The sequence below is a fragment of the Melanerpes formicivorus genome, unplaced genomic scaffold (genome assembly GCF_026170545.1).
Source record: "Melanerpes formicivorus ecotype bairdi unplaced genomic scaffold, bMelFor1.0.p_v2 SCAF_173, whole genome shotgun sequence".
Taxonomy (NCBI): Eukaryota; Metazoa; Chordata; class Aves; order Piciformes; family Picidae; genus Melanerpes; species Melanerpes formicivorus.
The window spans coordinates 352397-366398 of record NW_027142525.1 but is presented as its reverse complement, the minus strand read 5'-3'; the positions used below and the strand labels follow the sequence as shown (position 1 = coordinate 366398).

Sequence of the window (14002 nt, the reverse complement as noted above, 5' to 3'; positions counted from 1 at the left end):
GTGTTTCTTCACTGGGACCTGTCCATTTCTTTCTCTTTTTCCTTTGGACCCTCCTTTGCAAGTTCTCTGAGCCTGCCTTTTGATGCCTGTCCTGCCCTAGAGAAAGCTTTTGGTCCACCTGCTGACATGATTCACTTTTCTTTGTTATGTGGAGACACAAAGCTGTAGATACCACACAACAAGAGCCAGCATAGTGATAGGGCAAGAGGGAATGGATTGAAGCTTGAAGAGGGGAGATGGAGACTGGAGATTAGGAAGAAATTCTTTCCAGTGAGGGTGGTGAGACACTGGCACAGGTTGCCCAGGGTGGCTGTGGATGCCCCCTCCTTGGAGGTGTTCAAGACCAGGTTGGATGAAGCCTTGGGCAAACCTGGGCTGGTGGGAGGTGTCCCTGCCCATGGCAGGGGGTTGGAACTGGATAATCTTCAAGGTCCCTTCCAACCCAAACCGTTCTGTGGTTCTATGAAACATAATATAACACCAAAGGCCACTGCAGTGAAGATGGAAGGAAAAGTCCCTTCTATGACTGGGAGCAGCTCTGGGCTGAAACCAAAGTGGTAGTTGATGTAAACAGGCCAAGAATCAAACCCTCCCTTGTGGAGAAGGCATTGCTTTGCTTTCAAGAGCTGCAGCAGATTCTTTGCATTTTGCAGCTACTCTGTGGCAAGAAAAGACTCCCATGGGTTCACTGCAGCTGCCTCCAGGATTTCTCTCTGTAGCTGCCAGCCAGGAATCACTGAAACAGGTTTTCTTCAAGTGAAAACCAACACAGGTTGCTCAGCTAAATTTAAGAACATCCTGCCAACCAGAGCCAAGATAAACCACAGACTCATGGAATGGGGTGGGTAGGAAGTGATGAGCTAGATGATCTTAGTTCCAACCTCCTGCCATGGGCAGGGACACCTGGAAAGCAGCCCTGAGGAGAGAGACTTGGGGGTGCTGGTGGACAAAAAGCTCAACAGGAGCTCTCAGTGTGCACTTGCAGCCCACAAAGCCAATCAGATCCTGGGCTGCATCAGAAGTGTGGCCAGCAGGTCGAGGGAGGTGATTCTGCCCCTCTGCTCAGCTCTGGTGAGACCCCACCTGGAGTACTGTGTCCAGTTCTGGAGCCCCTATTACAAGAGGGATCTGGAGGTGCTGGAAGGTGTCCGGAGAAGGGCCACAAGGATGATCAAAGGGCTGGAGCACCTCTCCTATGAGGACAGACTGAGGGAGTTGGGGCTGTTCAGTCTGGAGAAGAGAAGGCTCTGAGGTGACCTCATTGTGGCCTTCCAGGATCTGAAGGGGGCTACAGGAAGGCTGGGGAGGGACTGCTCAGGATCTCAGGCAGTGATAGGACTAGGGGGAATGGAATGAAGCTGGAGGTGGGGAGATTCAGGCTAGATGTGAGGAGGAAGTTCTTCCCCATGAGAGTGGTGAAACCCTGGAATGGGTTGTGCAGGGAGGTGGTTGAGGCCCCAGCCCTGGAGGTGTTTAAGCCCAGGCTGGCTGAGGCTCTGGCCAGGCTGATCTAGTGTGGGGTGTCCCTGCCCATGGCAGGGGGGTTGGAACTAGCTGATCCTTGTGGTCCCTTCCAAACCTGACTGATACTATGATACTATGATACCTCCCTCTAGCCCAGGTCGCTCAGGGCCTCAGCCAGCCTGGCCTTGAACACCTCCAGGAGGGGGCATCCACAACCTCCCTGGGCAACCTGTGCCAGTGTCTCACCACTCTCACTGTGAAGAATTTCTTCCTAATCTCCAGTCTCCATCTCCCCTCTTCCAGCCCAAAGCCACTGCCCCTCGTCCCATCACAGCAAGCCCTTGTAAGAAGTCCTTGCCCAGAAGATCTCTCTTCTCCACTGTCCTGTCTCCAGCAGTATCTTGGGCACTTTTATACTATGAAGTAGGAAAGGCTTCAGTAAACTTCTCTTCATTTCTCTAGTCCCTTTCTTTAAGCCATGCAAACATTTAGCATTCCCTGAGGGTTTTTTTCAGTGTCCTTGGCATAGGTTGATTAGCCAGTGGGTGAAGAACCCTCCTCTGGGTTGCTTTGCTCCTCATGGACTGGCTGTCTTTGTGCCTGACCATTTGGCAGAGGGACACCATTCTCTTTGGTAGCAGTGGGAGAGGAGCTATCTGTGAGGCCTCCCAGGAGTCAGAGGTTGCAGAACTTAATTCAGCACTGAGGTACATGGTTGCAAACAAGTGTAGGCTGTGTCACCACTTCCCTTCCCACTCTTTTTTCTTGTGAAATGATGGGTATGGCTCCCTAGTTTCTGGTGTGTTTATCTCATTGAGGTGTGAGGCACAGTTCATCTTTCAGGACTGCTTCTTTCAGCCCCAAGCTCTGCTCCTAGGACATAGATTTGAAGGTGCTGGTGATGCATCATCTTCTTTCACCTCTGCTTTCTAGCTGAGCTCATGTATAAAAGGGGATTTGGGGAATAAATCTGTCTGCTTACATCAGCAGCACTTGCCACAAGGAGTCCTTTTGGAGTTGATGCATGAGTGGTGGGAACTCCACAAATCCTCCATGTGTCCTTCCCTGTCCCCCATGCATTGTGGTCCAGGTACACTCAACTAGTGAGTACAGCTGCACTGGACCTGCTTTGTGCTTTCTCTGCTAAAGAGTACACAAGAAGGACCAGATTCTGAGTGAAGAAATTCTTGTTTGCAGCCCTTCTTTCTGGAAATGGGGGATCTCAAGAGTGGAGCAGGTGGAATTTGTTACTTCTGGGTTTAATAAGCATTTAAGTATGCTGGTCCATTGAGCTTTCTCTCCCAGTGGCTGGCCGGATCGTTTTGGTGACTCATCTGCTCCTTCACATCATCTGGCAACTTCCTCTGAAGAGATGCAATCCTGAGATGCTACTGACTCAGATGGATCCATCACTATCATGCTGCAAGGTGCCCTAGACATTTCCCATCCACTCCCATGCTGCTGCAGTGGTGGTCACTGTGCATCCCCTCTCATTCACCCCAAGGCAAATAGACTAGACTAGACTAGAATGGACTAGACTAGACTAGAATAGAGTTAACCAGGTTGGAAGAGACCTTTGAGGTCATCAAGTCCAACCTATCACTCAACACCATCTAATCAACTAAACCATGGCACCAAGCACCCCATCAAATCTCTTCCTAAACACTTCCAGTGATGGTGACCTTCCCTGGGCAGCACATCCCAATGGCCAATCTCTCTCTATGAAGAACTTTCTCCTCACCTCCAGCCTAAACCTCCCCTGGCACAGCTTGAGACTGTGTCCTCTTGTTCTGCTGCTGGTTGCCTGGGAGAAGAGACCAACCCCCTCCTGTCTACAACTTCCCCTCAGGTAGACAGCAATAAAGTCTCCTCTGAGCCTCCTTCTCTCCAGGCTAAGCAACCCCAGCTCCCTCTCCTCATGGAGCTTGTGCTCCAGACCCCTCCCCACTTTTGTTGCCCTTCTCTGGATAAGTGCAGTTGCTAAGGGCCTATCTTCTGTCAGCTTAGGTCTCCCATGCTATCCTGAACTGTTTCCTGCACCTTCCAGCCAAACATAATCTCATTTAATTAATTAGTGCTCCTGGCAGACCACAGCAAGACCTCCTACAAAGGTGTAAAGAGGTGGGGACAGGCCTGGTCCTGAACTCTTCAGTATCTCCCCTCTGAAGCCCAAAGTGCACTTGGTCTCAGGAGCTTCAGCTGTGGCTCTTTGCTCCATCTCAGTTGCCATTACCTTTTACTTCATTATGTGTTCAGTGAAGGCCTTCCAAATCACCTGTCCCGGCAGTCTGATGACTTGGATACCTTCATGCTACTCAGAGTCACATTGTCCCTTGCCTCCTCATTTCTCCATTCCCCTGTACTTTCAAGATGTGTTCCCAAGAGGGCCTGCTTTGGCAGGAGGTGAATGTCAGAAAGCACAGAACTGGTGCCTGCTGGGGAGGAACTCTGTAATACAGAAAGAAAAGAGGGGCTGGAGAGATCTTCCCGAGCTGTGAGTGTGTTTGCTCAGAAATTGAAGTCCCCTTGGGTGACATTCACAGTGGCAGTGCTGCTGTGCCTCTATCAGGGTGCTTGCCTATGTTCTTGACCTGCACAATCAAGCCACATGCTGGAATTATCTGTGCCTGGCCATGGATTAAGGTTACCATCTGAAAATAAGCCTCTGGCTTGTCCTCTGTGTGACACCAGACATTTTCTTGTGGAGCTTGGTGTTCCTTGAGGCAGTGGTGCCTTTCATGGAGGGAAGGTGGTGTGTGTCATGAGCAGAGTGGGCATTCCTGTGGATTATACTCTGGTTTGTAATCATGAATGTTTGGCAGGTGGGATCCATGGCAGAGAGTGTGCATTGAAGTAATATACCACAAGGAGAAGAGAAGGCTCCCAGGTGACCTCATTGTGGCCTTCCAGGATCTGAAGGGGGCTACAGGAAGGCTGGGGAGGGACTGCTCAGGATCTCAGGGAGTGATAGGACTAGGGGGAATGGAATGAAGCTGGAGGTGGGGAGATTCAGGCTGGAGGTGAGGAGGAAGTTCTTCCCCATGAGAGTGGTGAAGCCCTGGAATGGGTTGACCAGGGAAGTGGTTGGGGTGCCATCCCTGGAGGTGTTTAAGCCCAGGCTGGATGAGGCTCTGGCCAGGCTGATCTAGTGTGGGGTGTCCCTGCCCATGGCAGGGGGCTTGGAACTAGCTGATCCTTGTGGTCCCTTCCAACCCTGACTGATACTATGATACTATCTGGAGAGGCTGAGGGAGCTGGGGCTGTTTAGTCTGAAGAAGAGGAGGCTGAGAGGAGACCTCATTGCTCTCTGCAGCTACCCAAAAGGAGGTTGGTGTGAGGCTGGTGTTGGCCTCTTCTCCCAAGTAACTAACAACAGGACAAGAGAAAATGGCCTCAAGAGGTACCAGGGGAGGTTTAGATTGGATGTTAGGAACAATTCTTTCCTGCAACAGTGGTCAGGGATTGGCACAGGCCGCCCAGGGTGGTGGTGGAGTCACCCTCTCTGGAGGTGTTCAAAAACCCAATAGATGTGGCAGCTGGGGACATGGTCCAGTGGAGGTGCTGGGTAGAAGGTTGGACTTCACGATCGTAAAGGTCTTTTCCAGCTCTAATGATTCCGTGAAAGAATGGGAACACTTTCCCTCTGTTTTCTTGTTGGCTTGTATCTAAATGTTTGAAAAGTCAGAATAACTTCAATTCTTCAACCAGCAGGCCCCAGATCCCCCAAGCTCCAAGCTGCCCTTTTTGGGCCACCTTTGATAGCACCTTGAGAGGAGCCCAACCGCTCCACGCTGCCTGCCAAGCGAAACGGATCCAAGGAGCGATATTCATAGTATCATAGTATCATAGTATCATAGTCTCATAGTATCAGTCAGGGTGGGAAGGGACCACAAGGATCAGACAGTTCCAACCCCCCTGCCATGGGCAGGGACACCCCACACTAGATCAGGCTGCCCAGAACCTCAGCCAGCCTGGGCTTAAACACCTCCAGGGCTGGGGCCTCAACCACCTCCCTGCACAACCCATTCCAGGGCTTCACCACTCTCATGGGGAAGAACTTCCTCCTCACCTCCAGCCTGAATCTCCCCACCTCCAGCTTCATTCCATTCCCCCTAGTCCTATCACTCCCTGAGATCCTGAGCAGTCTCTCCCCAGCCTTCCTGTAGTCCCCTTCAGATACTGGAAGGCCACAATGAGGTCACCTCGGAGCCTTCTCTTCTCCAGACTGAACAGCCCCAACTCCTTCAGTCTGTCCTTATGGGAGAGGTGCTGCAGCCCTCTGCTCATCCTCATGGCCCTTCCCTGGACACCTTCCAGCCCCTCCAGATCCCTCTTGTCATAGGGGCTCCAGAACTGGAGGCAGCACTCCAGGTGGGGCTCTCCCCAGTGCTGAGCAGAGGGGGAGAATCACCTCCCTAATATTTACTCAGCGTTCCCCTCTTCTTCCTAGATCTCCAGCTGCTGGAAGCCAGAGCTTGCAAGCAGGGGTGCTTTCTGAAGGAAGAAACAAGAGAGTGAGAAGTGGGTGACAAGTATGTGAAAATGTGCAGCAGCTGCCAGCTGGGCTCAGCCCCGGGCAGGCTCCAGCGGCAGCGCTGAGCGCGCAGCAGCCATTTTTGAGCGTTTCAGCTGGTTTCAAATAAAAACCACTGCCTTTTTTTTTTCCCCCCTGTTTTTTTTTTTTCTCTTTGCTGGTGGGGGCTTTCATTTAAGCTTTGTAGGGGGATCAGCCTTCACCTCTTCGTTATGTTTTTCTAGCTGTCAACTTACAAAGCGTCCAGGGTGGGCAGAGCGTTTAATACGAAGTAATGACTCAGCCGCTCGTGGTCTTTAGACGCAGAAAAGCCTGAAGTGTTTGCGGGCAGGAGGCCTTGAATAAGCTGTCTCCAAACTTTGCTAGCGGGAAGCAGATTGGTTTGGAGGGCTGCGTTCGGGCTCTCTTCAGTCGGCGCTGTCGGGAGCCGCGCTACGCTCAGCCGAGGTGCCGTCGGGCGCTCTCCCCGTCTCTGCCCGCAGCCATCCCGCCGGCCCTCCGCTGGGAATTGTGCACGGAACAAAAGCAGAGGGAAGTCACAAGATGCTGGGTTGGAACGGGTCAGGGATTTCAGGAGAGCAGCTCTAGGAAAGATGAGCTAATTTTCTGAGTGATTAACCAGGAAATGCTCTTCCTTCCTAAAGCAGCGCTCTGTTTCAGCTGCGAGCGCCCGCCTTGGAGGTGGGGATCCATTACCTACGACAGCTGCTGGTCTTTTCCATTGATGAGGAATCCCTCTGCTTTAATCACTTTCTTTGGATTCCAACAGAGCCTCCAATGCCAAGCTATGATTTTTAGTCTTTTAATTAGGATCTGCAGGTTTTCAAATTGACTTGCATTTCTCCTGACAGACCTTCAGGTTTTAAATGGCTAGGCATTTATATGCACGTTAAAATTCTGTCTGAGGGATAAAAGGGGCACATTCTAGGCAGTGTTAGGGGGGATACATGTGGAAGAGCACTAACAGCAGGGATTTAATTGTTTCATGCATGTTCATACTGCTTTTACAATTAATTAGAGCCAGCCTTGAGCAAACTGCACAAGAAAGGAGCAGAGAGACTCTACCAGGACCACTTCTGGTATTCCTTCCAGAGCTTTGTGGCTATGGTTAGGATGTTCCAAGTGAACACTGAGCCAGTAGGATGGACTGAGGCAAAAACCTTCAATTATTCACCAACAGTCCAAATTGAGAACGCTTTTAGATGAGCTTTAGGTAGTGCAAAGGGAATGTGGCCATAGAGACTGTCCTCACAGTCTCACAGTATCACTAAGGTTGGAAGAGACCTCAAAGATCATCCAGTCCAACCTGTCACCACAGACCTCATGACTAGACCATGGCTCCAACTGCCACATCCAATCCCCTCTTGACCACCTCCAGGGATGGGGACTCCACCACCTCCCTGGGCAACACATCCCAATGATGAATGACTCTCTCTGGGAAGAACTTTCTCCTCACCTCCAGCCTAAACTTCCCCTGGCGCAGCTTGAGACTGTGTCCTCTTGTTCTGGTGCTGGTTGCCTGGGAGAAGAGACCAACCCCTTCCTGGCTACAACCTCCCTTCAGGTAGTTGTAGAGAGCAATGAGGCATTTGTTATTCTCTATTGTGACACACGTGCAGTGCAATTCCAGCTGAGCAGCAACAGGCTAGGTGCTTACATCCAGCCCTTCCTCAAACAAAACAAAGTGGAAAGTGTTTCTAAACCAGTGAGAGTGTTCAGGGACTGAAAGGTTAAAAATGAGGGTGGTGAGACCCTGGTCCAGGCTGCCCAGGGAGGTGGTGGAAGCCTCATCCCTGAAGGTTTTGAAGGCCAGGCTGGATGTGGCTGTGAGCAACCTGCTGTAGTGTGAGGTGTCCCTGGCCATGGTGGGGGGCTTGGAACTGGCTGAGCCTTGAGATCCTTTCCAACCATAACGATTCTATGATCCCTACCAATGCTGCATCCCCCTGTGCTCACAGCAGTCTCCTCCAGCCACACATCTGCTCCAAAACCCTGCAGGAGCCATGCTCTGGCTGATTTGGGGTGCTTGGGTAGATGCCCCATCTCAGGGCCATTCCAGGTCAGGTTGTTTGGCACTCCAAGCAACCTGACGGAGTTGCAGTTGTCCCTGCTGACTGCACCCTGTCAAGGTCCATTCCCACTGCAATCAGTCTGTGAGTCTATGATGGTTGATGAATTTTGCTGCAGCTTTGTCACCTGAATTTGGCTTTGTGCTCCCCAGCTGCCGTGCCATGAGACCCCTGTGTTTAAGGTGCAGTGGCAACAGCAGCTGGTCCGTCTGTCCGGTGGCAGTCTGTGCTGCGTGCACCGGCTGCAACCTTCCTTGGAGGTTATGGGTCTGACCTGCAGCATTATTCACCTCTGGGTGATGTCAGAGGAGAAGAACAGCTGAATTCCAGACCTCTGACATCAGCCTGACCTGACACCTCCTCGCAGGAGCAGCTGGAAAAGGGCTACTGAATCCGAGCGGGCCACAGCCTGAGGAAGGCCGGAGCCGGCCCCAGGTCGGCAGGCACAGGGTCCTGCGGGACCCCGGGCGGCTGCGGGACCCCGGGCGGCTGCGTGGCGGGGAGCCCAGGGCTGCCCCGCGGGCCGCCCCCGCTGCGTTCGCGGGGCCATGCCGGTGCTCCCCGCCGAGCCCAGGGCCCGGGAGCGGCTGGCCGCCGGGCCGCGCTGCAGGCGGGCGGCGGGGCGGGAGGGGGAGCCCGCGGTCCCAGCCCCGGCCCCGGCCCCGGCCCCGCGGGGGGGAGGCGGCTCCGGCTGCTCCACCCTCACTTTGTGTCAGCAGGTAGGAGAGCGGCGGCCGGCCGGGGGAGGGAGGAGGAGGCGGAGGAGGACGACACGGCCAGCCGCAGCCTGCCTGCTCCGCGGGCCGAGCCCAGCCTCCGCTGGCAGTTTTTGGTTTTTCTGGCCGAAAAGCTTTTCCGCGGGAGCTGCCGGGGCTGCCCGGTGGCTGCTGGACGGATCCGCCTGCCCGGGAAGGGTCCGGCAGGCTTGCCGGGCTTGGCTGCCGGCTCGCCGCTGATGTGCCAGCCTTTATTTTCCTCCCTGCTGCCTGCCCCTCCAGCCGGCACTTGCGGTTGCTGCAGCGAGAGGAGAGACCTGGGTGTTCCAAAGGAGTTTTTCCGAAGTGTTTTTGGGTTCTTTCTCGGGTCTGTAGCTTACATGCGGACACTTCACTTTCAGCCATGCCTGCCCCGGGAGCTTTCTGTCTGCAGTAATTTTCTCCCTTTGATCTTGCTGGATTCTCTTTCAGGCTGCGGAGCTCCACTCGCACCTACCTGCCTGCTGCATGCGTGCGAGAGGCATTGCTTCCTCTCTATTCAAATGGATTCGCTTTAGGTTTTACAGCCCCAACTCTAGTTTCTTTTCTTCTTTTTTTTTTGTTCTTTTCCAAGACCCATACCAAGCACGGTTGGACCCACACAGTACTTTTTATGCTACTGGAAATAACTTTTGCTTGGGATTTACAGCACCATCCCGGCCCGGCCCCTGCGGACTCCAGCGGGCTCACTGCCGAACAGGTTTGCAAAGCTTTTTGTTTGGTTTGGGTTTGGTTTTTTCCCTTTCCTCTTCTTTTTCTTCTTCTTTTTTTTTTCCTTCTCCTTTCTTTTCTTTTTTTTCCCCCCGCTTGGTTGTTTTCTTTTCTCTTTCACTTTTCGTGGCTGTTTGATCATTCTCCCAGCAGTTTTAACTGAAAATGCCCTCTCTCTCTCTCAATTCTCCCAGTTATGAAGACTCCTCGCTGCATTTCTCGCGACCTTTGGGCAGATTGTGGAACTTTATGTTTTATTTTGTGGGGCCTAAAGTCGGGATCTTCTTGATGTGTGCTGGGAAGCGGTCATACCGGAACTCAGGCGTGCAAGAGAAACCAGATATGCTCAGAGCATTTTTGCCTGATACCTGCTCGGCTTGGTAACTAAACTTCTAAAGCACTGCGAGGCCTTTTTCATTTCCTGGGAGCTTGGAACTACGGAGAGAAGCTCCGTGCTTGATTAATTATCCTCGTGAAGTGAACCCGGAGCCAGACTCTGATTCCTAAGAGAAACGTGAAGTTGATCTCCAGACTTGAATGAAGCACCTGTGGCATGAGGAGGATGGAAGGGGTCAGCTCGGTTTGGAAGAGAGCACTGCAGAAGCCAACTCTCCTTTCACCGTAGATTCAAGAAGTGCCTCCTGCATGATTGCTGGGAAAGAGACCGATAGCTGCAGATAACATTCAAGGTGAAGAGATTGAGCCTGCCTTGTGGGAAACGCTGGCAGGAAGGTGAGGTGTCTCTCTGGGGCGTTTGAGATGGATCTGCTGAACCCCTGGATCTTCTCAACTCCGGGCCAGGAGACACGAGGACACCACAGCCGTAGGGAGATCTCCCTGTGCCTCATCTCCGTGGGACTGAGGAGTTCCTAATGCTCCCTGCTGTTCCTGCATATCCGAACTGACTTCTTGCTTGCAACCTGTTGCGCTGATCGTTCTGGATTTATCTGCTGGAGGAGGGACTCCATAATTCAGGATATTTTTTCCCCCCCCCCCTTCTCGTTTGTTTGTTTAAAATATGCCTTTGAGCTCCCAGCGGCCTTTGAGCACGTGGCACCGAGGAAGAGAACCGGCGATGGCGAGAACCGGCGGAGTTGCGCGGTGAGCAGCGCTGGCGGCCGCCGAGCCCCTTCTCTCCTCTCTCTCCCTGCTCCCCGGTCGCTGGGACCGCTCGCTGCGACGCCCGCCGAGCTTTGCCGCCGGCAGGAGCCCGCCGCAGGGTGAGGACGCGTTCCTGAGCGGTATGTGTGGCCGGAGCCCGCTGCTGCAGCTGGTAGCATGAGTGCTGGCCCCCAGCTGCAGCTGGCTGTCCTCTGGCCTTGGCTGCTCATGGCGACCCTGCAGGCAGGACTTGGCCATACGGGGCTGGCGCTGGCGGCGGCGGTCGAGTCGGAGAGGGCGGCGGCGCAGAAAGCCATCATTAGGGTCATCCCCCTCAAAGTGGAGCCCATCATACTGGAAGGGGAGTTCGCCAACGTCGCCGAGGTGACGCCGGCCGAAGGGAAACTGCTGCAGGTAAGAGCAGCTCTGTTTGATCCAGCTCCACCTGCCCTGCCTTCCGCTTCCATCCTCTCCTCCCGTGCCTCTCTTTGCTGCTTCAGCTCCCGGCGCGATGCTTTTGGGTTTGATCTCCTGGCCGCAGATCTATAACCAGCGCAACGAGGCGTTTTTCATGTCAGCTGTCCACCCGTGGGGGGTCATTCCTTTGTGTTCCTGACCCCTCCAGCCCCTCACGAGGTCCCGGGGCCGAAGGGAGGGTGCGGATGGTTGAGCCTCCACCCGGTGACGATCTGGAGCCGTTTTTCACGTTGAATTTCGGATGTGGTCGGTTGATCCCATGAAGATTAGCGCCTATCTTAATTGCTGTTGTAAAGCTGAGTGTGTCGAGTCACATGTTGAGACGCCAAACGTCTGGCAAACCCCAGGATTTCTTCATTTCTTGCTGGCTTTTGGTGAAGTCTGTAAGGTTTTCTGCACACTTCTGCTGACAGCTGGGCTTCTGTTCCAGCTCAAATACCCGTCCACCCTTTGCCCTCCAGAATGTCTCACCCTGCTAGTTGCTGTCTAGTGTGTTGCCTGTGTATGGCAGTTGAATTTTACCCACGCAGTGGTGTCTCCACCATCTGTAAGTGAAATTACTGCTGGCTTCTGACCTTTACTGAGGAGAGAGAGCATTTGACCATCTTAACCATGAGGTACAGATGCTTCCAAGAGGCAGAGCTGAGCTATTTGGTGGGCAGATCCAAGTTTTGAGCTTGGGCTCCTGAGCCCTGGTGCTTGCTCTCTCATTTCTGTAGGCAATTTGCTCGGCAGTCGTGTGCTTTATTCTGGAGAGCACCAAAATGAGCAACTCAGCTGCATCGATATCCAGTCTCAAGGTTTTGCATGGCTTTCCCCCAGCCTTGACTTTCTAAGGGCTGGTTGTAATGTGAATTCAATTTGTAGCTTGGGAGTCCAAATGCAAGTCACACAACTTTTGTGAAGACAAGAAAAGGAAGAAGAGTTGAGCCATGGGTCTGAACGTGGTCACCTCTCTGAAAATGGGCAGCTTGGGCTGTTTCTAAAGCCTGGGGGTTCCACCTCAACGTAAGGAGGAGCTTCTTGATTGTGAGGCTCACAGAGCACTGGAGCAGGCTGCCCAGGGAGTCTCCTTCTCTGGAGCCTCTGCAGCCCTGTCTGGATGTGTTCCTGTGCGACCTGTGCTGGATTCTCTGTTCCTGCTCTGGCAAAGGGTGTGGGGGGGGGTTGGACTCGATGATCTCCAGAGGTCCCTTCCAACCCCTGACATCCTGTGAGCCTGTGTTTTCCACGCCTCCTGAGCTACTCAGAACGAAAGCTGTGCTGTAAAATTATATTACTAGGTTAGGGGTGGGGGGGGGGAAAAAAAGTGCCTTAGCCAAATGCACTGCAGGTCCTGTTCTGTCGTGAGGCAATGGCCAGGAAAGTCAATATTTATTCCTTACAAAAACTACAGTGGTGTTGCAACTGAGCACAAAGTGTAGAGCGTGGACCTCCTAGAAATGGGAAGGTGATAACCAACCACTGCTGGCTGAGGTGTGGATGTTTCTAACCCAGATGCAGGGATCCCGGTGGGGGCTCTGGTGTCACGGCAGCACGAGGGGGGACGCCCCGACCGAGTAGCGCCGGTGTTGAGGGGTGGACTTCAGCCCTTCAAAATCATCCTCAAAAGTGGAGAGGGCTGGGGAGCCACACTAATCTAATCTGTGGAGTTTGTGTACACAGATACTGACCTGCACTGTATATGTTTTTAGGCCTTGATTCCGCCCCTCTCTGTGCGCACAGGTGATCGTTCCTATTCCCTATCCCGCTGAACCCCGCGTGGAAAATCGTCCAGCTCTGGTTCCAGATGGCACTGTTGGGCTTGGGGGGGGGGTGTGTGTGTGTGGGGTGGTCAGGCTGTGCCTTCTGCAGCAGGATGTTTGCCTGGTGCCAGGCACTGTGCTCTGGGAAAGCTTAGTCAAGTGTACCTGTGACCTCTGGTGTGTGCTGGATGGTGTAGTTTCCAACTCCACCGCCACAGATTGAAACTGGGACTGGAAAATGCCATCTAACATTGCTTGGGGCCTGCCCTAGCACCAGAACAAGAGGACACAGTCTCAAGCTGTGCCAGGGGAGGTTCAGACTGGCTGTTAGGAGGAAATTCTACACAGAGAGAGTGATTGCCCATTGGGATGGGCTGCCTGGGGAGGTGGTGGAGTCACCATCACTGGAGGTGTTTAGGAGGAGACTGGATGGGGTGCTTGGTTGTATGGTTTAGTTGATGAGGTGGTGTTGGATGATAGGTTGGACTTGATGCTCTTGAAGGTCTCTTCCAACCTGGTCTATCCTATCCTATCCTATCCTATCCTGTCCTGTCCTGTCCTGTCCTGTCCTGAAATGGGAAACAGAGCTGTAACCATTAAGGTACAAAATGGGTAAGAAATGAATGGGAGGAACTCTCTTTAGTTTGCATTTAGAGAGCTGTTTATTAAATACACCTGGGTTAGGCTTTATTGGGCCATCTCATTTCACACCTGGTTGTCAGCATCCCAGGCCTGCTAAAATTTTAGGTCACCTGCTTAACTTTGATGTCATTGGGCCTCCTGTTAGGTAAGCCTGTTCCACACCTGCACAGTTGGTCCCTATATGGAATTTAGCCACATAACATCAACACCTTTCCAGTGAATGAGCTGAGATGTCTGGGTGTTGTTGCACCACTTCTTGACAGATCTACTCCATTGTGGCAGACCCTGCAAGATGCACTCAGCCCATCACAGAACACAAAGTGCAGAGCTTGGCTTGGGGAAGCAGAGGGGCTGGGTCCCATCCTGCTTTCAAAGCAACTCTCTCATGGTTCAATAGTATCAGAAGACTGCTTGAGGGTAAGGGGTGCAGGGGTTAGCCCTGTACTCAGGTGAAGTTCTCTTTAACTTACTGTCTTCAGAGTATCACAGTATCACCAAGGATGG

The 14002-nt window shown here is 53.0% G+C and overlaps 1 protein-coding gene across 1 annotated transcript in view; it reads left to right on the top strand.

Annotated features, from left to right (window-relative positions):
* Positions 1–8823: 8823 nt before the first annotated feature.
* The window catches only part of RNF43 (ring finger protein 43), an 89760-nt gene continuing 84581 nt past the window's right edge, over positions 8824–14002 (top strand). The window contains exons 1-3 of the mRNA XM_068169248.1: positions 8824–9150; positions 9397–9522; positions 9728–11048. Of these exons, the coding sequence (XP_068025349.1) occupies positions 10812–11048 (237 nt within the window). The 5' untranslated portion in view covers positions 8824–9150; positions 9397–9522; positions 9728–10811. The remainder of the gene's footprint in view (positions 9151–9396; positions 9523–9727; positions 11049–14002) is intronic.